Here is a 22368-nt window from a genome sequence, read left to right as displayed (position 1 = left end):
GGTAACAATGGGAGGCAACTGAATATTAGACGGATACCTTTTCCAGAGGACGCCGATGCGAGTTTGAGAATTCTGCTGCCGAGTCAGAGTCTTTTGACGTCAAACCACGATGCACTAATAATAATTGCAACTACTACTCAAAGAGAAAGCCAAACTGAGGATGACACCGGATGGTGTTCTATGTGCTCTGCAGTGGTCCGATACTGCCATGTGGGTTTTTTCTTCAGCCATAGGATTAATCTTTAGAGTGAATGGCTTTCTTTCTCAGTTTTTCTCTTGGCCTTGATCTCTCCAGGGAAGCCGTAGTCTCTCGAGGCCAAAAGACCCTAGACGGCTGAGGCGTCAAAAGAACCGTTCAACCCGTCGGGCTTGTAAATGTGGGTGCCACTAGCAGACGATCACCGACCAAGACCCAGCCCTGACAGGGATGCAACGAATCAGATGAACCTTGGGAGCTTGGCTGCCCTATGATGAAAAGGAAAGGGAAGGACAGGGAAGGATGAGGACATGGATCTAGGATCTAGTTACTAAAGTTAGGGATATCGGATTTCCGCGTGAAAGATGATCTACACTTCTGCATGTGAACGGCGCATGTCAATTATAGCACAATTGGCTATTCATGTGATGTCTGTCTGGCCTGACTGGGTGGATGAGTGACATGTTGATCTGTTTTTATGCAAATTCCGGTTGGTTGGTTATGGAATGCATTTCCCACAACGGCGTTTCGAGATGCAGCAGTGCAGGGTAGGAACAGAGATCATTTGAACTTTATAGATACTATGTCGTCACGATTGGTGTTTAATTATTGGTCACTGGAATCAAATTGCATTGTGTGGTTGGCGTGGTATTGTGCCTGGCGCTTGAATACTTGTTTGTTTCTATTACTATGTTTCCTGATCAGTATATCACACCATGGATGAGTATGGAATCATGAATGGATATGTAATTATGGATGCAAATGGAATCCTGTGTGTATATGGAATCATGGACGTATATGGTTATGTTGTATTTCCTCGTGATCCGACATCCATCATCCGTTTGTCCGTGACCACAAGCTCGTGAAGATTTGGGCAGAACTTGGACATTGACTCATGTGCATTTTGCCAGTGCCACTGTCGCTGTCATCGTTAATCTACTTGACCAGATGAAAGGGGCATTTCTGTTACTCGAGTTTACGTACAAGTCATTTGAGAGATGTAATTCACCTGCTGAATTGGTGATGTGATGTTGGTGGCTGTTGTTTTGAAATTGAATCCATCATCCTCAATAGGAAACTCGTTGTCGAGGAAATGATCCATTGATAATCTCAAATGCCGAGTGCATGACGCATTGTGTTCCTTGGTTGCTCCAGTCGAATATTCCTTAGCTCTTTCAGGTGGAGGTAATAAACTAGCACATTCTGTCACTGCTCCCCTGAAGCCACTGCAGATGGCGTGTTTCATCCAGGTACAAGTTCGATCAATGCATCTTTAGACGGCGGGTGGCTTTTTGGAGGTTTGGAGTCGTGATTGGCTGAGATGAGCCTGACCCGTCACAGAGCCCTGATTCATCCTTAAGATCCTTGCACCCTGTATTTTGGGTCTTGCTCTTTTCCAGCAACAGCTCATAACCACGAGGGAAAAGGGCGGAACTTGGACCTCTTGTCCCAACGAATGGGAACCAATCCTTACGACTCGACGACTTACACCCGTAACAATGGCCTTGTTGACCTGTCAAGAGGATGACATTCGTTCTATGTGAAGCTGGAGATTGAAACATGATAAAGACAGGGAAGATGAATATCAATAAACAAATAATTTTATGATAGACAGAGAGAGGCGACAGACGGGCCGCCTGAGGTCTCACATCATGTAGGCTGGCGCATGGCATGGCAGACAAACACACAAACACGGCATTAGTACGGAGCAGAGAGATCTACATACAGGAAAGCACAAGCACAAGGCACATGCAAGATGATCTGTCGAAAGAGTCAAGCGAGGTATTACGAGATAGCAATAAAGAGATGGGATTTCTGATGATAATAGTTACATGAGAACTAGATGATTTAAATTGCGGCAGACTAGTAATTAATTTATCGTGTATCAGGTATCTCAGTCAATCAACTCAGCCCAATCCAGCTTCTATCTACGGCTGTACGGACACAGCACGGAGAGGGCCCTGCGCCACTTACCTGCCCAACCTGGTTACTTCTACTCTGCCCTTCATGGGAGGAGCAAAAAAAGATCGGGTTTCAAATTCTTGGCTCGGCGCCTCTTTTGCAGGGGGAGCCACTTTTCTTTCTACAACGACTCACCTCCCATGACAATGAACAGGAAAACAATGATGAATGAATGGTATGGAATACATGCCTTTGTCATTAAACCCCTCATAAAAGAATTAACAAAAAAGCAATGCAAGGCTATAGTGACATTCAGTTTCAGAAACGCACTACGATCATCACATACGTGACCTGCTGAAAGCAATGGATTGCATTGTGCAGCATTGCATTACAGGCCAGACTGAGTCTGTTAGCCGCCCAACTGATCCAAGTTAGGGGATGTCCCCGCGCACATGCGACATAGACGCCCACAGTCGAGACGCTTCGACCGCCAGTCGCTTGGCTCCCCTAGTCCCCGAAGTTGGTTCCTGGGCGAGCCAGACGAGTCAAGCAGGCAAAAGCAAGGGTCAAAGGGGAATAACTGTCGATCATAAGGAAGCAAGTAAGGATAAGGATTACCAAAGGGGACTAACCGGGCTGTGTAGTCGCCTTCTTTATGCATTCATATCGCTGGTGGAGGAGTTGTGGCCCTCACCTCGGTTTAACGAGAGCGACTAATTCGCTGCTCCTTTGCCGCCTCTGCCATTCAGGAGATGGCACAACGTATGTACGTAGTATACCAGGTAGTCTACTATTTTCATGGATCGTCTCGGTAATTCCATGTCTTGGCTCAGAGGCAGCCGAAACGAAACGACTGAAACACCCTGACTTGACTGGCAGACTGGTCTGGTCTGGTCTATCGCATCGTACTACATAAGACCTCCTCCCCCGATCTCTGGGACCTTTTTCTCTTCTTCAGCAACGCTCAAGAATTCCATATTCAGACGGTCCCTTTTTCCAACATCTCCTTCCTTCTTCTTTTTCTTCTTCAATTCTCTTCTTTGACTTTATCCCTTGACGGGCTGGAAACACATTCCCTCACATCAACCAACAACTCTTTCTGTCTATCCCCGTTTGCAACGGAGACCGGCATCATCTTTTTTCATCTTTTTTTGTTTTGTTTTTGAACAACAAGCTTTCACCGACTGAACAACGCACAAGAAACCGGCCTTTGTGTTACCAAAAAGCCTTCCGTCCGACGCCGTCAACCTGTTCGAGAAAACAAGACCGCTCAAGCATCTGTCTGCCTGCATCTGCATTGCACTGTCACTGTTCGCGCACCAGTCACCTTTGTTTTCTTCTTCGCCGCATATATCATTCACCTTGTTCGCATTGACTCTTCGTCGTTCGCACCCGCAGTCCTTTACAAACGCTTTTATCCAACAAAAAAAACACCCACAGTCCTTTGATTTATTGTTTCGTCATTGAACAATAACCACAGCGAAGAACCTGCACACCTTTTTTGGTTCACCATTCATTATTCGTTCACTTGAACAATAACCAGCCCGAAACACCACAAATTCGCGCCAAGCTCGCATATAAATCAGCTTTCGATCCTTCCCACCAAGTCGGATTCATTCCTTTAGCAATCAACATCTCTGAGAAACACTCAACAACAACAGCAATAGCAGCACACTTGTGTGCCAAAAAACAGCAAACCAAACCTACTTTTCTTTTCGAGATACCCACCACAACAACAAAATGCACTTCAACTCCTTCGCTCTCTGCCTCGGTCTGGCTGGTCTGGCCCAGGCACACATGGAGATGATCTCCCCTGCCCCTTTCAAGTCCAAGGATAACCCTCACGCCGGCAGCGATGTCGACTACAGCATGACCGCTCCTCTTGAGGCCAGCGGTGGCAACTTTCCTTGCAAGGGCTACCACTCTCTCTTCGGTACTGCCCAAGGTGCCTCTGTCGCCGACTGGGATGCTGGCAGCCAACAGACCATGAAGATCACCGGTGGTGCTAACCACGGTGGTGGTTCTTGCCAGGCTTCTCTGTCCTTCGACAAGGGCAAGTCTTGGCAAGTCATCCACTCCTACATCGGTAACTGCCCTGCTGCTGGTACTTCTTCTTTCGACTTCAAGGTTCCCTCTGATGCTCCCTCCGGCGAGGCCATCTTCGCCTGGAGCTGGTTCAACCAGATTGGTAACCGTGAGATGTACATGAACTGTGCTGCTGTCACCATCAAGGGTGGCTCCAAGCGTGCCTCTGCCATGAGCAACCGCCCCGCCATGTTCGTCGCCAACGTTGGCAACGGCTGCACCACTGAGGAGTCCTCTGACCTTGAGTTCCCTGACCCTGGTCCCGACGTGAGCAACGACTCTCAGAAGACTGCTGGTCCCAAGGGAACTTGCGCCAAGGCTGGCTCCGGCGGTGGTTCTGGCTCTGGCTCTGGCTCTGGTGCTGCTCCCAGTGCTGCTCCCAGCGCCCCTGCTGACAACGGAAACAACGGAGGCAACAACGGTGCTGCCCCCAGCGCCCCAGCTGGCGGCAACGATGGCTCCTACAACCCTGGTAACGACGGCGGCTCTGGTGCTGCTCCCAGTACCCCTGCTGCTCCTCCTGCTCCTACAAAGCCTGCTAGCGACACCCCTGATATGTATGTACCCTCATCCTCTTCTGCAACTGACAGTGGTCCTAACTCGCAAACTTCTAGTCCCGGAGGTGTCTTCGTCACTGCCCCTCAGCCCGCTGAGAGTACCGCCGCGCCTTCTGCTCCCTCGGCTCCTGCCGATGATGGCGCTGGCTCCAGCACTCTTCTGACCATGACCAAGCCTGCTCCCGCTGCTCCCACCAGCGTTGTTACCCCTGAGCCCGCTCCCTCTGCTCCTACTCCTCCGGCCGCTCCCTCTGCCCCTGATACTGGTGCTGGTGCTGGTGCCGGTGGTTCTGGTACCGAGGAGAAGGCAGGCTCCGCTTGCACTGAGGAGGGTCAATGGAACTGCATCGGCGGTTCCAAGTACCAGCGCTGCGCTTCTGGTGCATGGTCTGTCGTTCAATCCATGGCAGCTGGCACAACCTGCTCCGGTAGCAAGACTCAAGCCATGGCCTTTGGATTTGGCCGCAAGCTCGCTTTTCGATTTCGTCGGGCCTAAGACCCCTTAGACCGGTCACTGGGATACATCTCAGGATGTCATGAGCACATGAACGAATAGAGCATGACAGGCTACATCAGCACATATTGTTTTTCTTTCTGGAAGGGCGGTTGGATTTCGGAGTTTAGGAAATTATCTTGTACACAGAATCAAGAAATCGGACTATGAATTCTTCAAAACACTTGTTTCGACTTTGATGGTGAATGTGACTGTGATGTGAGAGATACTATGCAGTATTATCTGCTCTAAGACTGTGATGGTAAAAAGTAATACCATCTGTGATGTAGAGATGATGATTGTTGAAACAAAGACGGACAGCACATTGCACTACTTGCGTAGCCATTTTTGTTGGTATCCAGTTGATCTTGTGTTTGTTACCCCATTTGGTGGTTGTACTTCGTCGTTTGTTACCCCATAAATAGTGGATAAGGATAGTCGACAATCATGCTGGACACTCTTACTTACACCACAGGGAGCATAGTCTAGATAGTTAGTACCAGAGGCACGTGCCGTTCGGTGACGAGTATCTTGGTCGGAGGCCGCCTGCGACGCGTCAATGTTCTGGTCATAATCGTGGAGGTTGGAGACCGGCTACCGGATACCGCTGATGGTGCGTTGTGCGATGTTGGTGTTGTTGCGAGAGGGGCTGTGGTGTCCATCTGGCAAGACAGAACAAGACACAGTGTACGTTCCGGCATCCCGAGGAAGCTCTGATTGGACAGATGAGCTTATAGACGCCCCAAGAGCACCATGAGTGGCGATTTTGACAGTGCATGCACGGTAGGTAGGTACGCTCGAGCAAGCATGGGCGCTTGCGTCTACTGAAACCCTATCCAACCTGGTAAACCAAACGGGGCAGTGTTGTGTGTTGTGTTGGCGAGATGAAGCCATACTTAGAAATCCTAGTGTACATTGATTGGCGAAGTGATAAAGACAGAATGTTCAAAGCAAAACATAGTCGCATATCCAAGTACGACTATTTGTCTTGGTTTGCCTTTTACCAGCTTGTCTATTGGCCCATATGTGCACCTGCTTGTCTTGTTCGCTTGTGAAGTGGTCTACACTTTGTAACTCATTGAAGAGGCCTGATTTGACCGCCCACTATATCAAGCATAACCCAACCTACCCAAAGTGGGCTTTTGCCTTGCTGATGCTCTCCCCCATCTTCCATCAACCCTCTTCAGGCGGCGAAAGCGAAAGGGCAACTTTGGGGCCCCTCCTCTTCTCAGGCTTAGCCCAGTCCGTTCCGGTCCCAGTTCAGCCCAGTGCAGTCGAGTCAACCAACCTAGACTAAGCCAAGCCTTTCCATATTAACCTCCACCACCCAGAGGCGACACTCGTCCAGGCCTCACTTCGTTTTTGTCTTGTTTATATTTCACACTCTTCATGACTGCAGCGCTTTTCGCTCAGTGACGGAGTTTCCGTCTACGACAATTCCTTCATCCTCACCACGCGACAATATTCTCCCCTTCGCCTATCTCTAACCCCGCCTCTAGCGACATCTCCCCGCCTCGACCGCCATATACAACACTTCTACCTCGACCTCAACCATGACTGGCCCTGCCTCTCCCCAGGCCGAAGGTCCCACGTTTGCTCCTCCCCCGCTGCCCGCGGGCTGGATTGCTCAGTGGGATGGCACGAGTAAGAAATACTACTATGTCCAGCTGTCGACTGGTGTTTCCCAGTGGGATGTCCCTACTGAGCCTGCTAAGACGGGCAACACTCCTGCCCCTCCCAGTGAAAACCCTTACGGGACTCCCAAGCCGCCTGAACTTATCACGCATCCTGATGGATCTCAGACTGTGCGCCATGCGGACGGCACCATGGAACCAATCATGCCCGACGGGTCTCGCGGTGTAGATGGGCCCTCTGGAGATCGAGGACTCGGAGTAAGTCACTACTACTGGCCTTGTCCTGTTGCGATTCACTAACATGTGTGGTCAGAGCATAGCTATGAACGCTTTGCTTGGCGGAAAGAAGAACTCCGGTGGTGGTAGTGGTGGCGGAGGCAGCAGCTCCAGCCCATTGGGCAGCCTCGGCGGTCTTGCAAACCAATTCCTCGGTGGCAGTCATGGTGGTAGTGGCAGCGGCGGCGGTAGTAGTGGAGGGAACAAGCCTTCGGGTGCAGGCAAACTTGTTGGGCAACTAGCCCAAAGCTTCATGCACTCGGCTTCCCAAGAGAAGCCCCCCGCTCCTCAGAACTACCATAACAGTTCCGGCCAGAATTCGCACCAGCAACAGCCGCAGCAGCAGCAGCATCAGGGAGGAGGTGGTGGTAGCGGTGGTAGCGGTGGTATCGCTGGTCAAATCATGGGTGGCGTAGCAACCATGTTTGGAGGAAAGCACGGTAGCAGTGTAAGTTCACGTTGGCGGAGCTGGATGTCCTGCGCAAGACTAATGATGCGATAGGGACAAAGCTCGAACTTTGGCTACAACTCCGGACAGCAACAGCAGCAGCAAGGTGGAGGAACATACTCTGGCCAAGCTCCCACTTACAACCCATCAGGCTCAACTCCCTCGGCCCCATCAGCACCCTCTGCTACTGGAGCGCATTCTTATAGCACGCCTTCGCCGAGCCATCACCAGCAGCATGGCTCTCAATCCGGACAGAGTCAGTCTTATGGATCGCACCAGCAACAAGGCTCCCACCAGTCCTACAATGCGCACCAGCAACAACCTGCTGGCGGCCAACAGTATGGTAGCCAGCAGCATTCTAGCCCAACCCAGCCGCAATACGGCTCGCATCAGCAACAGCACGGCCCCAGTTCCCCCTACGGAGGCCATCAACAGCAGCCGGGTTCGCATCAGCAGTATGGCGGAAACTCGTTCGGAGGGAGCCCGCATCTGTCGCACAACAACTCGTTCCCTCCTCCCCCTCCAGGAGGTCCACCCCAGCAAGGACAGCATGGACAGCAGTATTTCCCCCCTCCTCCTGGACAGCAACCACAGCTTCAACCATCGGGTCATCAGGGTTATCCTGATACTAAAACCCACGGAGGCCAATTCGGCGGTGCACCTGACCAGCATGCCCAGCATTCCCAGCATTCCCAGGGCTACAATGCGCCCCCAACTAGTGGTTCCCAACAGTATCCTCCTCCCCCGCCTGGAGGACCTCCCGGAGGATATAACCCTTCCTACGGTGGAGGTCATGGGAACCAGCAGCCCTCTTACGGTCATCAGTCTCACCAAAGCAGCAGCGGCGCTCCTCCTGTTCCTCACGGAAGCCATCCTCAACAACAATATGGAGGACCTTACTGAGGGACTGACGCGAAGCTGTACGGAGAAACCACAAACTCCTATTTTTAGCCCTGTAGTGAAGAAAATCTGGTCATTTTCGATTTGAGATCGCGAGGGCTCATCAAACTGGCCTTTTAGAGCCGTTTCTTTCACCACATATATGCATTTAACAACTGCATGTTCGATATGGCAGTGTTTATCAACAATGATACATCGAATTGAGTATAGACATCAAGGCCTACAGAGGGTCGAGAATGACGTGACGGGCAGAAGAGTTATGAGGAATATGATTAACGTAGATAGTAGAATGCATTTTACCAGTCCCCCTTTTTTGTAGACAGCATCACAACTATTGAGCCCGAGGACATCAATGCCCTTTTCATCATTTCTTTTTCTTGTCTGAACTATCGGCTGTAATGGCAATCGCTTGCAACCTGGAAGCTACAGATCTGGCAATGAACCAGGACACTACAGCGAGGACAACAATGTACCCAGCGGTTGGGACCAAAGAGCGAGGGACGATGTCAAATAGATAGGGGTCGAGGATAAGATCCACAAGCACAGCTGGAGGATCTTTCATGAGAGCTTCATCATCAGTGAAGTAGTCTGCAGAAGCCTTGATTTGCAGCAGAAGAAGCGAGGCCTTACGCTCCTTCTCTCCGGGCTGAGGCAACTCTTCGTGTAGTTCAGTCCCGTCGTCTTGGCGTGAGAAAGCATAGCCTGCCAGTGACTGAATCAGTTCTGGGGTCTCCCATACGGTGTCTAGCTCGAATACATCCAGAACGAAGCCTGTAGGTTGCTATAAAACCCTCATTTAGCATATTTCTACGTTGAATTGGTCCCATATATGGACTTACAATCGCAGCCCAGCAGACTCGAAACTCATATCGCTGCTCAGGGTTTAGGTTATCCAGTAGCACCCATGTCGCAGCACCCGAGGCATAATCCTTTGCTGTGGAGGGAAACACGCGGCTCAAGTTGGTCCTAATCTCAGAGGCATCTGGTGCGAGGACTGGCAGTCTGAGGTCGGCTAGCGAGGGCTTCTGCTGAGGAATGGGTAATAATGCGGGTGCTGTAAATATAACCTTCTCAACATTGGCGAGAACTAAAGTAAGTACTGATGCCAGGACAAGCAAGTATGCGATTCGATTGTTTGATAGTACAAGCATAGTGGTGATTGGTCAGGTAGAATCAATCTTCCCTTGTTATCCTTGTGATGTATTTGAGATGAGAGAGGCATGTTGTCAACAGCGTCACGTGTACTGGCTATATCTCCCAAATGCCCCGCTACCAATAACAGCACACCTTCGTTTCTGCAACCTTGCTCTTAACGTGTGCTATGCTGTAGACATAGGAAGGAAATGAATGTAAGGTTCATCACATATCTGTAGTTTCTTGAGACCCAATGGCTTCAATAGTAAGGTGAGCTCTGTTGGAGTCGGCGCTTAGATGTAGGTTAAGTTATGCCGAGCATTGTCCTTGCAACGACATATCAGTTTGGGCAAGGATCCTAGTAAACAACGTTTCTCGATTGCCTATGGACGGTGTGGTCCACTCCTAACTTGAAGGCGAACCAAACCTCTCAATGGTCATACTAATAGTATGTAGATTCTGTCCATGTAAAGCAATTGCTTAAGACATCAAAAAGCTTACCCGTTAACTACACAGGAGACGGAATTACTGATTCAGTCTAGTCAATCTTGGATTTCTTCCTTCCTGGTAGACTTCCTGAAGCCCCAAGTTTAAAGGTCAGTTTTCCAATATTACAAAGTGGACAAACGAGATCCCAAAAACACATGGACAGTGAGCAAGACTTGGTTGTCATTGACTCCACGGAGTAGATTAACCCCAGATCACGGGAACCCTTTTGTGATATCACTTCAAGTTGAACCGTTGTTTGCATACCCTGGCACTGTCGGTATTTATCCAACAATACGAGGTCAAATCTTTCAGGGTTTAGGGGTTGAGCTGAGAGTTCGAGGACCTGGCTGTCAATCGATGATTTGTGATCGTGCGCACGATGAGCCGGTGAAGCTTGGACCCCTTGAGGCCTTTTGTAATTCCAACATATAACTTGCCACAATGGAGACCTTCGACCGAGCTCAAGGTGATGACGAGACACATCAGGAGGTTCATAAGACCAAATCAGCTTGAACATGAACATGCTTTCGAGCTCAAGAACCCTTGCTGTATCTGTGCATGTCTTGAACAGACCAGGAGGTGAATGGTGATGGGGAATGGAAGCTATGGATCCGGGTACGTACTTATAACAGCAGGGATATAAACAACCGACTGGAACCTAGAGCAGGGGTCGGTTGTTAAAATGTATGTAGCTGTTCATATTTCCGAAGTGAAAAAGAGAAAGCAAGTGTAGGGAGACCTGTCTGTAGGCAAGAAACAATCACCAATGAATTGTGCTCTCTCTTCCTCCTGATGTTCCCAATACTTTATCCTTGGAAGGCGGCTCAGAGACCCGACTTCCAATGGGGCTTGCAGCTCATAACAGAGGCGAAATGAAAGTCTGAGGAGAGATGAGACGTTGTCAAATATGGACCCATGGATCGTCGTCTAAAGAGAGACACCAATATCTCGGTGCTGGACGGGAGGACAAACGCCTGCCTAGGGATCCGGTTCGTTGGATTCGAGCATCAGGCAACTGTATACTGTACGGAGTGCATACATAACCCGGTAACGCTGTACGGACTGGACAGAATAACCTGCCGTGGAATTGTTAAGCCGTTATCAATTTTTTGCTCGAGCGGTGAAGCGCAAGAACAATGGAAAAGATGGAAACAACGGAGCGGTAGGTGATGTTCAGTCCAATAGAAGGCGCTTCGGGACCAGTAAAGCTCCAGAGGGTCCCCGTAGGTCCCTTTGGTGACCCCTGGAGCCCTGGCAGCCGGCCAACAGGCGTCGGCAACGAAAAGCGCCAGCAGGGCGCTGCAGAACGCGCTTGCCCCTTTCCAGCCCAGGCACGCCTCGAAATCAACAAATCCACAGACAGTCCAATCCAATCCCTGCCCAGCAAAGACTCCCCTGTCTGCCAAATTTCCCCCACCACCGCTAACTTATCACCAAACTAAACATTCGCCCTCTCGTCCCACTCCGCTTTACTTTACTTTGCTTTCTCTTCCTCCTCCTCAGCCAAGTCATTGTTGTAAAAGCCTTGCCTGGCCTGATCTTTTTTGTCGTCCTTTTCTCTGTGGTCCCTCTTCTTTGCTCTTGCATACTTCCTCCATCTCCATACTTGTAAATCAACAACATCTGCAAACATGCGTGAGGTCATTAGCATCAACGGTAAGCTATTGCTCGCTCCCTTTGTCTACTCTGGCCTTTCACCGCATCTCCTTTTCCGCCATGAACCACTGTTGTGCTAACTGAGCTCTTATAGTCGGACAGGCTGGTTGCCAAATCGCCAACTCCTGCTGGGAGGTGAGTTTCCTGCAACCTTAATTGTTTATTTTCCTATTTACTGACTATTTTCCTAGCTTTACTGCCTCGAGCACGGTATCCAGGTACACAACTACCCCTCGATTTGTCAACAAACACAACATCGCTCATATACTAACTACCTCTAGCCTGATGGTTACCTCACTGAGGAGCGCAAGGCGCAGGACCCCGACCAGGGATTTAGCACATTCTTCTCAGAGACTGGTAGGAATATAGCTCTTGCCCAAAACCCCTTCCTTCTGACACCCTTCTCTAGGCAACGGAAAGCATGTTCCCCGAGCCATCTACTGCGATTTGGAGCCCAATGTCGTCGATGAGGTCCGCACTGGTGCTTACCGCAACCTCTTCCACCCCGAGATGATGATCACCGGCAAGGAGGATGCTTCCAACAACTATGCTCGTGGTCACTACACCGTCGGCAAGGAGCTCATCGATGGCGTCCTCGACAAGATTCGCCGCGTTGCCGACAACTGTGCTGGTCTCCAGGGTTTCCTAGTTTTCCACTCCTTCGGTGGTGGTACTGGATCTGGTTTCGGTGCCCTCCTTATGGAGCGCCTGTCCGTCGACTACGGCAAGAAGAGCAAGCTGGAGTTCTGTGTTTACCCTGCTCCTCAGACCGCCACCTCAGTCGTCGAGCCCTACAACTCTATCCTCACCACACATACCACTCTTGAGCACTCCGACTGCTCCTTCATGGTCGACAACGAGGCCATCTACGACATCTGCCGCCGAAACCTCGGTCTCGAGCGACCCAACTACGAGAACCTGAACCGTCTTATTGCTCAGGGTAGGTTTTGTCTTTACTGATATCAAAGGCAGCTGGCTAACAACGCATAGTCGTCTCTTCCATTACTGCTTCCCTCCGATTCGACGGTTCCCTCAACGTCGACTTGAACGAGTTCCAGACCAACTTGGTCCCTTACCCCCGAATCCACTTCCCTCTCGTCGCTTACTCTCCTGTTATCTCGGCCGCCAAGGCTGCTCACGAGGCCAACTCTGTCCAGGAGATGACCATGTCTTGCTTCGAGCCTAACAACCAGATGGTCAAGTGTGACCCCCGTCACGGCAAGTACATGGCCACTTGCCTGTTGTACCGTGGTGACGTCGTCCCCAACGACGCCCACGCCGCCGTTGCTACCCTTAAGACCAAGCGAACCATCCAGTTCGTCGACTGGTGCCCCACTGGTTTCAAGCTTGGTATCTGCTACCAGGCTCCCGAGAACGTGCCCAACGGCGACCTCGCCAAGGTCAGCCGCGCTGTGTAAGTCCACTCCGTACCTCCTGAATGACAATACAAGTTCTAACACATCATAGCTGCATGCTCTCCAACACCACCGCCATTGCCGAGGCCTGGTCTTCCCTCTCCCTCAAGTTCGATCTTATGCACAGCAAGCGTGCCTTCGTCCACTGGTACGTTGGTGAGGGTATGGAGGAGGGTGAGTTCTCTGAGGCTCGTGAGGATCTCGCTGCCCTTGAGCGCGATTACGAGGAGGTTGCCACCGACTCCATGGGCGATGAGGAGTTGGAGGCTGAGTACTAAGCGGTGACGGATGCGATGACTGGATTGCTATCTTTGAACCAGTTTTAGCCTGCTACCGACAGAGGTGTATTTTCTTATTTTCGCAAAGGTTAAGCCAAAACGAGTTTTAATGCCAAAAGACCAAGATCTGTACAAGGGTTCCGGTGTCTTTTATAACAAAATTGTCCGAGTCGGAGGCATTGCGTGAGGCAGTCCTGTACTGTAGTTGCTAGTATTGTAGTTGTAATAACGCAAAGATACCTCTCACACCTCAATCCCATTGTCTGCTTGTTACCAGATGTGAATTAAACTTGCGGGACTCGGGGAACAACACGGGTTTCGAGCCGTTTCTGCAATTGTACTGCTAGTCCGTTGTTAGATGGTCGTACTGTGAACCGCATGTACCGAGCCCCGAAGCTCGGCCCACGTTGGGGTTGGGGCCGACAGTACGCGAATCGGCATCCATTACTTAGACCTCCAGCAAACACGGCATTTTATCCTCTTGAACCATCTGTCGATCAAATTCCACGAACGTTACATCAAAAACAACGAAAAATAGAACCATGAGTCTCTTGCGATCCAGCGTGTGCAGAGCATGCCGACGCTCACAGCAAATCCGTTGGCATAGAGGCTTTGCGACAGCCAGCAGTGGCATCTCCCAGGATAACCGTGTTAAGCTGGTGGAGGTCGGTCCTCGTGATGGACTGCAAAACGAGAAGATGTCAATTCCTCTGGAAACAAAGATTGAGCTTATCGAGCGGTTAGCTCGAACAGGCGTCTCTACTATCGAAGCTGGTTCTTTTGTTGCTCCGAAGTGGGTTCCTCAGGTAGGTTTAGCTATTGCAGCACTGATGCCACGATGTACTGACAGCTGTCTCACCACAGATGAGCAATTCTAGCGAAATCCTTCAGCATATCCTCAACGGAAAGGTTTCCTCTCCTAGTCCGATCTCATATTCTTTCCTTGCCCCCAACAATAAAGGCTTCCAGTCTGCCGCGGACATTCTCGCTGCCAACCCCGGAAGGTTTGCAACGCAACTTGAGCCAGCAGCTACAGAGGGAGAGGCGAAGAAGCCAAACATCGAGGTTGCAGTGTTTGCTGCTGCCACCGAGAGCTTCACACAGAAGAATCTCAATTGCGATATCAAGACTTCGCTCGAGCGTTTCAAGGAGGTGATTCGAGATTCCAAGGGTATGGGTCTCCGTGTTCGAGCTTACATCTCTGTGGTCCTGGGATGCCCTTTTGAAGGATTTGATGTCGACCCTCACCAGGTAGCAGAGATTGCTACAGATCTTCTGGAAGCGGGAGCCGATGAGATCTCTCTCGGTGACACTACAGGCATGGGTACAGCCCCACGAACCGCAGCTCTTCTTCAGTGCATGTCAGCGGCAGGCATCCGAACTGAGGATATTGCCATGCACTTCCACGACACCTACGGCCAAGCTCTAGTGAACACAGCTGTTTCTCTGGAGCACGGCATTCGAACGTTTGATAGCAGCGTTGGTGGTCTGGGTGGCTGCCCTTACAGCCCTGGTGCGACTGGCAATGTCTCAACAGAGAACATGGTTTATTTCATGGAGACCCTGGGTATGGATACAGGTATTAACCTAGATGCCATGTCTGATATTGGAGCTTGGATTACAAGGGAGCTTGGTAAGGAGAATGGAAGCACAGTTGGCAAAGCAGTTCTGGGAGCTCGAACCCGAGCTATAGAAAATGCAGCTAGGGAAGCTATCAAGGCTAAAACCCAGGGCAATTAGCGAGCTTGATGACTGCATACTTGGGGCCTAGCGTTTTGTGAAAGTATTTAGAGATACTTTCAGCTTGTAAATTCAGTTGATATATACATATATATAAGAAACCCATATTGTCGTTGTCAACAACTCAATATCTTCAGTCCAAGGTTAAGTGAAACTCGTATGTCATGTGATGTCACCGATGCTTGTATGTGGAGGTGAGTTTATCGGCCGTGCGTCGCCTTTGGGTTGGCGCAGCTAGACTAAGGTAGAGGGAGTCCCCACTCTGGTGAAGCAAGCTCAACCTCCTCCAACCTCTTGGGCCATTTCCCAACTCCATCCAAGCTTCGCGATCGGCTCCTGTATCGTGTCCTCCTTCCCTCATTTCGCCTCACCCATTTCCGCCTATTTACCGATATTTCGCCCATCATGGCGGATCCTCGCGAGTCGTCCTCGTACTCGGTCGTTCCCAGAATTCGATACAACACCGTCGGCGGAGTCAACGGTCCCCTCGTCATCCTCGACAACGTACGTCGTCATTTTCCCAAACTCGAGTCGACTCGGCCAGTTTCAGCTGACAACACTAGGTCAAATTCCCGCGATACAATGAGATTGTGACGCTCACTCTTCCCGATGGAACTGAGCGCTCAGGTCAAGTCCTGGAAGCTCGAGGTTAGTACAGCTACCAGCCTAGTACAAGTAATGACGCGGGATATGCTGACATGGAAATACAGGTGACCGAGCTGTTGTTCAGGTACTTTGAATGAATACGATGCGAAGTGATATCGAGATTGACGATTTGTATAGGTCTTTGAGGGTACTTCCGGTATTGATGTCAAGAAGGTAGGCGGTATCGCGAGCTATATTGGCGGACATTGTGCTAAGACTATCACAGACCAAAGTCAAGTTCACCGGCGAGAGCTTGAAGATTGGCGTGTCCGAGGACATGCTTGGTCGTATCTTTGATGGATCTGGTCGTGCTATTGATAAGGGTCCTAAGGTGTTGGCCGAGGACTACCTCGACATCAACGGTTCTCCCATCAACCCCTACTCTCGAGTAAGGCTTCTACTTAACGATACCATAAACCAATCTAACAATGACCCCAGGAATACCCCGAGGAAATGATCTCGACCGGTATTTCTGCCATCGACACCATGAACTCGATTGCTCGAGGACAGAAGATTCCCATCTTCTCTGCCTCCGGTCTGCCTCACAACGAAATCGCCGCCCAGATTTGTCGACAGGCTGGTCTCGTGCAGAAGCAGGGCATCACCAACAAGGGTGTTCATGACGGACACGAAGAGAACTTCTCCATCGTCTTCGGTGCTATGGGTGTTAACTTGGAAACCGCCCGCTTCTTCACCCGCGATTTTGAGGAGAACGGCAGTCTGGAGCGCACCACTCTTTTCCTTAACCTTGCCAACGATCCTACGTAAGTAACGGGTCTATGCGCTTTCTGCTTTGAAAAACTGACATCCTCTTTAGTATCGAGCGTATTATTACTCCTCGTCTCGCTCTTACCACTGCTGAATACTACGCTTACCAACTCGAGAAGCACGTTCTGGTCATTCTTACTGATCTTTCCGCTTATTGTGATGCCCTTCGAGAAGTTTCAGCCGCTCGAGAAGAAGTCCCTGGTCGACGTGGTTACCCCGGTTACATGTACACTGATTTGTCCACCATCTACGAACGAGCCGGTCGTGTCTCGGGTCGAAACGGTTCCATCACTCAGATCCCCATTCTGACCATGCCCAACGACGATATTACTCACCCTATTCCCGATTTGACAGGTTACATTACTGAGGGTCAGGTCTTTATTGACCGAGCTCTCGATAACCGTGGTATCTACCCACCCATCAACGTGCTGCCTTCGCTGTCTCGTCTGATGAAGTCTGCTATTGGTGAGGGCATGACCCGAAAGGATCACGGTGATGTTTCCAACCAGCTGTACGCCAAGTACGCTATTGGTCGTGATGCCGCAGCCATGAAGGCAGTCGTCGGTGAGGAGGCTTTGTCTGCCGAAGACAAGTTGTCTCTCGAGTTTCTGGAGAAGTTCGAACGCCAGTTCATCAGCCAGGGCCAGTACGAGTCTCGATCCATTTACGAGTCCCTCGACCTGGCATGGAGCCTGCTCCGTATCTACCCCAAGGAGCTTCTCAACCGTATCCCCGCCAAGGTCCTCAACGAGTTCTACCAGCGAGCCGCCAAGGAGTCCAAGTCCAAGGGCAAGGCCCGAGCAGACACCGAGGCCCGCGGCCAGCAGCAGACAGAAGAGAACCTGATTGACGCATGAGGGGATGACTTGTCAGCATTTTGATAGATAGTATAATGAGCGCGCGCAAGAGGGAAGAGCAGACAGAGCAACTTGTTTTTAAGTGGATTGTTTTCATGCCGTCTTTGAATGGAAGCTGTAGATCAGAGAAAGAGTAGGCATGTGGGTAAAGATAGGGAGGCGAGCTAATGCAATTCAACCAACCCTCTACCTGACGTTCTTTATTTATCATGATGAGCAGTAGAATTGAATAAGTGAGTTATCATGATGGGTGGTAGATTTTGGCTGTCATGGCTTCTCTAGGCAGTAAAGGACCAATGATAGAGTCAATCATGTCTAAAAGTGGAACTACAGTGTTGAAAATCCAAGCTACGCACATTGCCGCCCAACTTTTTTAAAGGTTAGTAATTAATTACCTGCTGGACAAACGTGCTGCGAGACAAAACAGTCAAGATATAATCTAAGTTTTGTCTTGAGAACAATTTCTGTCGATCCAAGATGGAGGAAGACAGACGACAGACCGATCTTGGCACAGCAGCCGATATCGAAGAGGCCCAGCTCGCTCAGGCCAGCCCATCCCCCGCCATTGAAAATGAGACAGAGTCAGCAGCACAAACTCAGAATGGGGCCACACCACTGAAGCAACCCAAGAAGAGATTCGTAGGAAGAAGAGCCGCCACTGAAGCTGCTGCAAAGAATGGATCATCGGGGGCCACAGGCGAGAGTGGTGCTGTCGCAAGTACGTGAAAATGATCAAGTCTCAAGTCAGAAGTGAAGATGTGCTCATGCTGTATAGCTGCCAAACCTCGAAGAGCGCCCAGGCTGTTGAATCAAGTTCCCAAGGAGATTCTAGAAAACCCTGATCTGAAGGCTGCTATTTCTCTGCTACCAGCCAACTACAACTTTGAGATTCCAAAGACAATTCATCGCATCCAGACTTCAGGCTCCAAGAGAGTTGCGCTTCAGATGCCCGAAGGTCTCCTTCTTTTTGCCACTACTATCTCCGACATTCTGACCCAATTCTGTCCGGGCATCGAGACTCTGATTATGGGAGATGTGACCTACGGCGCATGCTGTATCGATGACTACACCGCGAGGGCTCTTGGCTGCGACTTGCTGGTGCACTATGCTCACAGCTGTCTCATCCCTGTCGATGTGACTACTATCAAGACACTCTACGTTTTTGTCGATATCAGCATCGATGCGACACATCTTCTAGCATCTTTGGAGCACAACTTCGCCAGTGGCAAGACCATTGCTGTTGTTGGAACCATCCAATTCAATGCCACTATCCATGGTGTCAAGAGCAGTCTCGAACGAGGCGGTTTCCGTGTGCTTGTTCCGCAGATTGCACCTCTGAGCAAGGGCGAGATCCTGGGCTGCACATCCCCTCGTCTTACAGAAGATGACAAGATCGATTTGATCTTGTACCTTGGTGATGGCCGTTTCCACCTTGAGAGTATCATGATCCACAACCCTACTATCCCAGCATACCGATACGATCCCTACTCTCGTAAACTGACACGTGAAACCTACGGCCACGAGGAAATGCAGTCTCTTCGACGAACTGCTATCCACAGCGCTCGCAGCGCGCGCAAATGGGGCTTGATTCTTGGTGCCCTGGGCCGTCAGGGCAACCCACATACGCTGGGTCTCATTGAGAAGGAGCTCAAGGCTCGGGGCATCCCCATAGTGCATCTTTTGTTGAGTGAGATTTTCCCAGGCAAGCTTGCGCTCATGTCGGATATCGAGTGTTGGGTACAGGTAGCTTGTCCACGTTTGAGTATCGATTGGGGATACGCTTTCTCAAGACCGTTACTGACACCTTACGAGGCGCTGGTAGCTCTTGGAGAGAAGAAGGATTGGGGAGATGGTGTGTATCCCATGGATTATTATGGAAAGGATGGACTGGGCAGGACCAGGCCTTTGCAGATTGCATCATAGATATCACCAATAAAAGAAACGAGAAACGATTATCCAATTTGATTGTTCGAGTGGTTTATTATTGTATCAATATATGTTCGGGCTGCTTATAAAAAGAAGATGATAGCTCTAGGCGTACATCGTGTTGATGAACCTTGTTTATCCCTGAAAACGACTAGCATGGCTGGTGTCAAAGCAAGCTGGACTGTTCCAAGTGCATGAATATGAGACCATGGTATGTTGTTCTGTCCAAAGAGTACCGTATCTTTGGGTCAACGAATATTGACGACATATATTCATTGTCGAGCTGTCGCATTGTGGTCCTAATTCGGATTTCATCGATTGACTTCTCAGGGTTTTTATGGTTCGCTATAAAGCTACACCAACCTGATGATCGTATGTGTTGTAAAGATCTCGCAGCATTCCAGACCTATATGAGGAAGGTATGTCAATCGAGTAAATTTTGAGAAGGCTGATAACGTTCATGGTGCATTGGCGGTTCCAACAGGTTCGGGTCGGTTGGAGAACATGATCTTGTACTTGACAATCTCAACCACCTCAAAGTTTTCGCCCTGCTCTTCTGACTCTCCACCAGAACCAACGATTTTCTTGTTCTCCCTTTTTCGTATCACAGCCATTGCTTTGGGCAGCTTCTTAACTTCACCAGTCAGACGTTGATGTTGACCAACGTAAAGATGGACCTGCTTCATCCATGCTGAACCCTCGGCACCTGGGATGTAGTCTGGGAAGTCGAGTCTTCCAACGTCAACATCACCTAGAGCCTCGCCATTCGAACCTTCTGGTACGTTGAGTGTCCCTTGAAGCTCCAGAAGAGCTAGGCCTGAAGGTGTTTGCAAGAGTTGTGGTAATGGACTGGATGTCGTAGACTCTTTACTGGGAGGATATAGCTTGGCTGAAGACATTGTGGCTGGCGTAGAGAGTTATATAAGTGTTACTGGGCGAGTGAGATTTATTTGTTGATTTTAAAGGAACGCCTGTAACAACTTATGAAATGAATGAACACTCATGACAGTCCTCTCAGATGTCATGGAGCTTGGTCCACGGGTTCCAGAAGTATGTAGAGCGGGTACGTATCGAAGCCAACGCCACGTGCGATCTTGTCAGAGATGCGAATTTTCATACAGTGTGGAGTTCAATGATTTGAGGTCTCTGTAACCCCAAGCGGGGCAGCAAAAACGGAGAAAGGCGATTCTTTCACCCGACGGGTCATAAAAGTGTGCTGATTGGCTGACGAATTTCATTCTCTCCCACAGCCGTGGGGAGCCCTAGCGAGGCGCACTTTCCCATTTTCTCGAATTCGCCGTGAAATTTACAACCTCATCATCCTCCACTAACTTCGCAGCAGGCCAGGTCAAGTAAACTTGCACCACCATCACAACTGGCAATATGAAGGTACGACGACACTGAGTACGATCAACCGATGCGAGTCTACGAGGAGAGTCAACCTGCTATTTGGAACGGAATTGTTTCGTCGCCGTCTGGTCTCCTCGTGCTCCTATCCGGCTCGGTCGAATTTCACATCACCAAAGTAAACATTTGGCTGACAATATTTTCAACAGTTGAACATCAGCTACCCTGCCAATGGCAGCCAGAAGCTCATCGACATTGAGGATGAGCGCAAGGTCCGTGTCTTCATGGACAAGCGCGTACGTCGAACCCTCCCTCCACGACCTTTCCGTCGAACCACTCCGATCGTCATCGACCAACGATGCTAACTGTTTGTCTGATAGATGGGCGCTGAGGTTCCCGGTGACTCCGTCGGCGATGAGTTCAAGGGCTACATCTTCCGCATCACCGGTGGAAACGACAAGCAGGGTTTCCCCATGAAGCAGGGTGTCATGCACCCTACCCGTGTCCGCCTCCTCCTCTCTGAGGGTCACTCCTGCTACCGCCCCCGCCGCACTGGTGAGCGCAAGAGAAAGTCTGTCCGTGGCTGCATCGTCGCCATGGATCTTTCCGTCCTTGCTCTCAGCATTGTCAAGCAGGGTGATGCTGATATCCCCGGCCTCACCGACGTCGTTCACCCCAAGCGCCTTGGTCCCAAGCGTGCCACCAAGATCCGCAAGTTCTTCGGCCTCACCAAGGATGACGATGTATGTCTCTCCCTACGCCCATACTCGCTCATCGCCTACTCGGAGCTGCAGTGTAAAAGCTGGCAGTCTGGGTAGAGTGTGAGAGGACCTCTTGTCCTACCTTCTGCCAAGAAGGCACAGGACAAGTGGCAGCGAGCTTTAAATACTATTACCGAAACGTAGAAGACTAATCCTCATGAAACTAGGTCCGCAAGTACGTTATTCGACGAGAGGTTCAGCCCAAGGGTGAGGGTAAGTCCCCTTACACCAAGGCTCCTCGCATTCAGCGACTTGTCACCCCCCAGCGTCTGCAGCACAAGCGTCACCGTGCTGCTCTCAAGCGACGACAGGCCGAGAAGGTCAAGGACGAGGCCGTAAGTTAACACCGACTCGCATTTTCTTCGCAACCCTGCTGACAGAATCCTTTCCAGAACGAGTATGCCCAGGTCCTGGCCAAGCGTATTGCCGAGGCCAAGGTCAACAAGGCCGATGCCCGCAAGCGACGTGCCAGCTCTATGCGCAAGTAAGGTTCTGGCGTTTAATGAAAAAAAAGGGGAATCATACCTTGGTCTTGTGGTTTGCATGCAATGGGAGTGAGGTTTCTCTATAGGGCTCGGTTTGAGCCAATCACGATTGTATTAGAGGCATTTCGGGAAAAATAAGAACATGCATTGATGCACTCGTGCCATACGCCAGACACGCGCATGTTCCTTTGTCTTGATATCATCCAATTTCTTGTCCGCCACCTGGATTGCTTTTCCTCACTCTTCCTGTGAATCCCCCTGTTTGTGGCTGTTGAACTCTGGTCGGCAGAAAAGTAGCAACATGCATGCAGACATAAGTTAATTGAATTAAAGTTCTTCCCACAATTACACAGTAACGGAGAGTCCGGCTTATGAA

The 22368-nt window shown here is 50.3% G+C and overlaps 9 protein-coding genes across 9 annotated transcripts; 7 read left to right on the top strand and 2 right to left on the bottom strand.

Annotated features, from left to right (window-relative positions):
- Positions 1-3638: 3638 nt before the first annotated feature.
- On the top strand, positions 3639-5770 carry FGSG_00642 (uncharacterized protein). The gene has a single exon (XM_011318032.1). It carries the CDS (start codon positions 3839-3841, stop codon positions 5234-5236), a length of 1398 nt encoding a protein of 465 aa, XP_011316334.1. The 5' UTR covers positions 3639-3838; the 3' UTR covers positions 5237-5770.
- A 1016-nt stretch (positions 5771-6786) lies between these two features.
- FGSG_00641 (uncharacterized protein) lies at positions 6787-8494 on the top strand (the record flags this gene model as incomplete). Its single annotated transcript, XM_011318031.1, has 3 exons — positions 6787-7125; positions 7181-7591; positions 7646-8494. The coding sequence occupies 3 exons, from the start codon at positions 6787-6789 to the stop codon at positions 8492-8494; spliced, it is 1599 nt and encodes a 532-aa protein (XP_011316333.1).
- Positions 8495-8855: 361 nt separating this feature from the next.
- Positions 8856-9642, bottom strand: FGSG_00640 (uncharacterized protein; the record flags this gene model as incomplete). The annotated part of the gene is made up of 2 exons (XM_011318030.1): positions 8856-9272; positions 9331-9642. The coding sequence occupies 2 exons, from the start codon at positions 9640-9642 to the stop codon at positions 8856-8858; spliced, it is 729 nt and encodes a 242-aa protein (XP_011316332.1).
- A 1911-nt stretch (positions 9643-11553) lies between these two features.
- FGSG_00639 (tubulin alpha chain) lies at positions 11554-13722 on the top strand. Its single transcript, XM_011318029.1, has 7 exons — positions 11554-11770; positions 11865-11905; positions 11962-11988; positions 12052-12127; positions 12180-12710; positions 12761-13184; positions 13238-13722. The coding sequence occupies exons 1-7, from the start codon at positions 11746-11748 to the stop codon at positions 13461-13463; spliced, it is 1350 nt and encodes a 449-aa protein (XP_011316331.1). The 5' UTR covers positions 11554-11745; the 3' UTR covers positions 13464-13722.
- Positions 13723-13982: 260 nt separating this feature from the next.
- Positions 13983-15300, top strand: FGSG_00638 (uncharacterized protein). Its single transcript, XM_011318028.1, has 2 exons — positions 13983-14269; positions 14328-15300. Exons 1-2 carry the CDS (start codon positions 14006-14008, stop codon positions 15201-15203), a joined length of 1140 nt encoding a protein of 379 aa, XP_011316330.1. The 5' UTR covers positions 13983-14005; the 3' UTR covers positions 15204-15300.
- Positions 15301-15487: 187 nt separating this feature from the next.
- On the top strand, positions 15488-17668 carry FGSG_00637 (vacuolar ATP synthase subunit B). Its single transcript, XM_011318027.1, has 7 exons — positions 15488-15707; positions 15767-15851; positions 15914-15933; positions 15987-16022; positions 16075-16236; positions 16287-16612; positions 16666-17668. The coding sequence occupies exons 1-7, from the start codon at positions 15609-15611 to the stop codon at positions 17471-17473; spliced, it is 1536 nt and encodes a 511-aa protein (XP_011316329.1). The 5' UTR covers positions 15488-15608; the 3' UTR covers positions 17474-17668.
- A 282-nt stretch (positions 17669-17950) lies between these two features.
- FGSG_00636 (diphthamide biosynthesis protein 1) lies at positions 17951-19396 on the top strand (the record flags this gene model as incomplete). Its single annotated transcript, XM_011318026.1, has 2 exons — positions 17951-18191; positions 18249-19396. 2 exons carry the CDS (start codon positions 17951-17953, stop codon positions 19394-19396), a joined length of 1389 nt encoding a protein of 462 aa, XP_011316328.1.
- Positions 19397-19857: 461 nt separating this feature from the next.
- Positions 19858-20298, bottom strand: FGSG_00635 (uncharacterized protein; the record flags this gene model as incomplete). The annotated part of the gene is made up of 1 exon (XM_011318025.1): positions 19858-20298. The coding sequence occupies one exon, from the start codon at positions 20296-20298 to the stop codon at positions 19858-19860; it is 441 nt and encodes a 146-aa protein (XP_011316327.1).
- Positions 20299-20715: 417 nt separating this feature from the next.
- Positions 20716-22199, top strand: FGSG_00634 (40S ribosomal protein S6-B). Its single transcript, XM_011318024.1, has 5 exons — positions 20716-20788; positions 20956-21042; positions 21127-21489; positions 21675-21842; positions 21900-22199. The coding sequence occupies exons 1-5, from the start codon at positions 20783-20785 to the stop codon at positions 21993-21995; spliced, it is 720 nt and encodes a 239-aa protein (XP_011316326.1). The 5' UTR covers positions 20716-20782; the 3' UTR covers positions 21996-22199.
- The last annotated feature ends 169 nt before the right edge of the window (positions 22200-22368 follow it).

Source organism: Fusarium graminearum, chromosome 1 (genome assembly GCF_000240135.3).
Source record: "Fusarium graminearum PH-1 chromosome 1, whole genome shotgun sequence".
NCBI lineage: Eukaryota > Fungi > Ascomycota > Sordariomycetes > Hypocreales > Nectriaceae > Fusarium > Fusarium graminearum.
The sequence above is the reverse complement of the archived record's forward strand: the minus strand, read 5'-3'. Positions and strand labels throughout refer to the sequence as shown.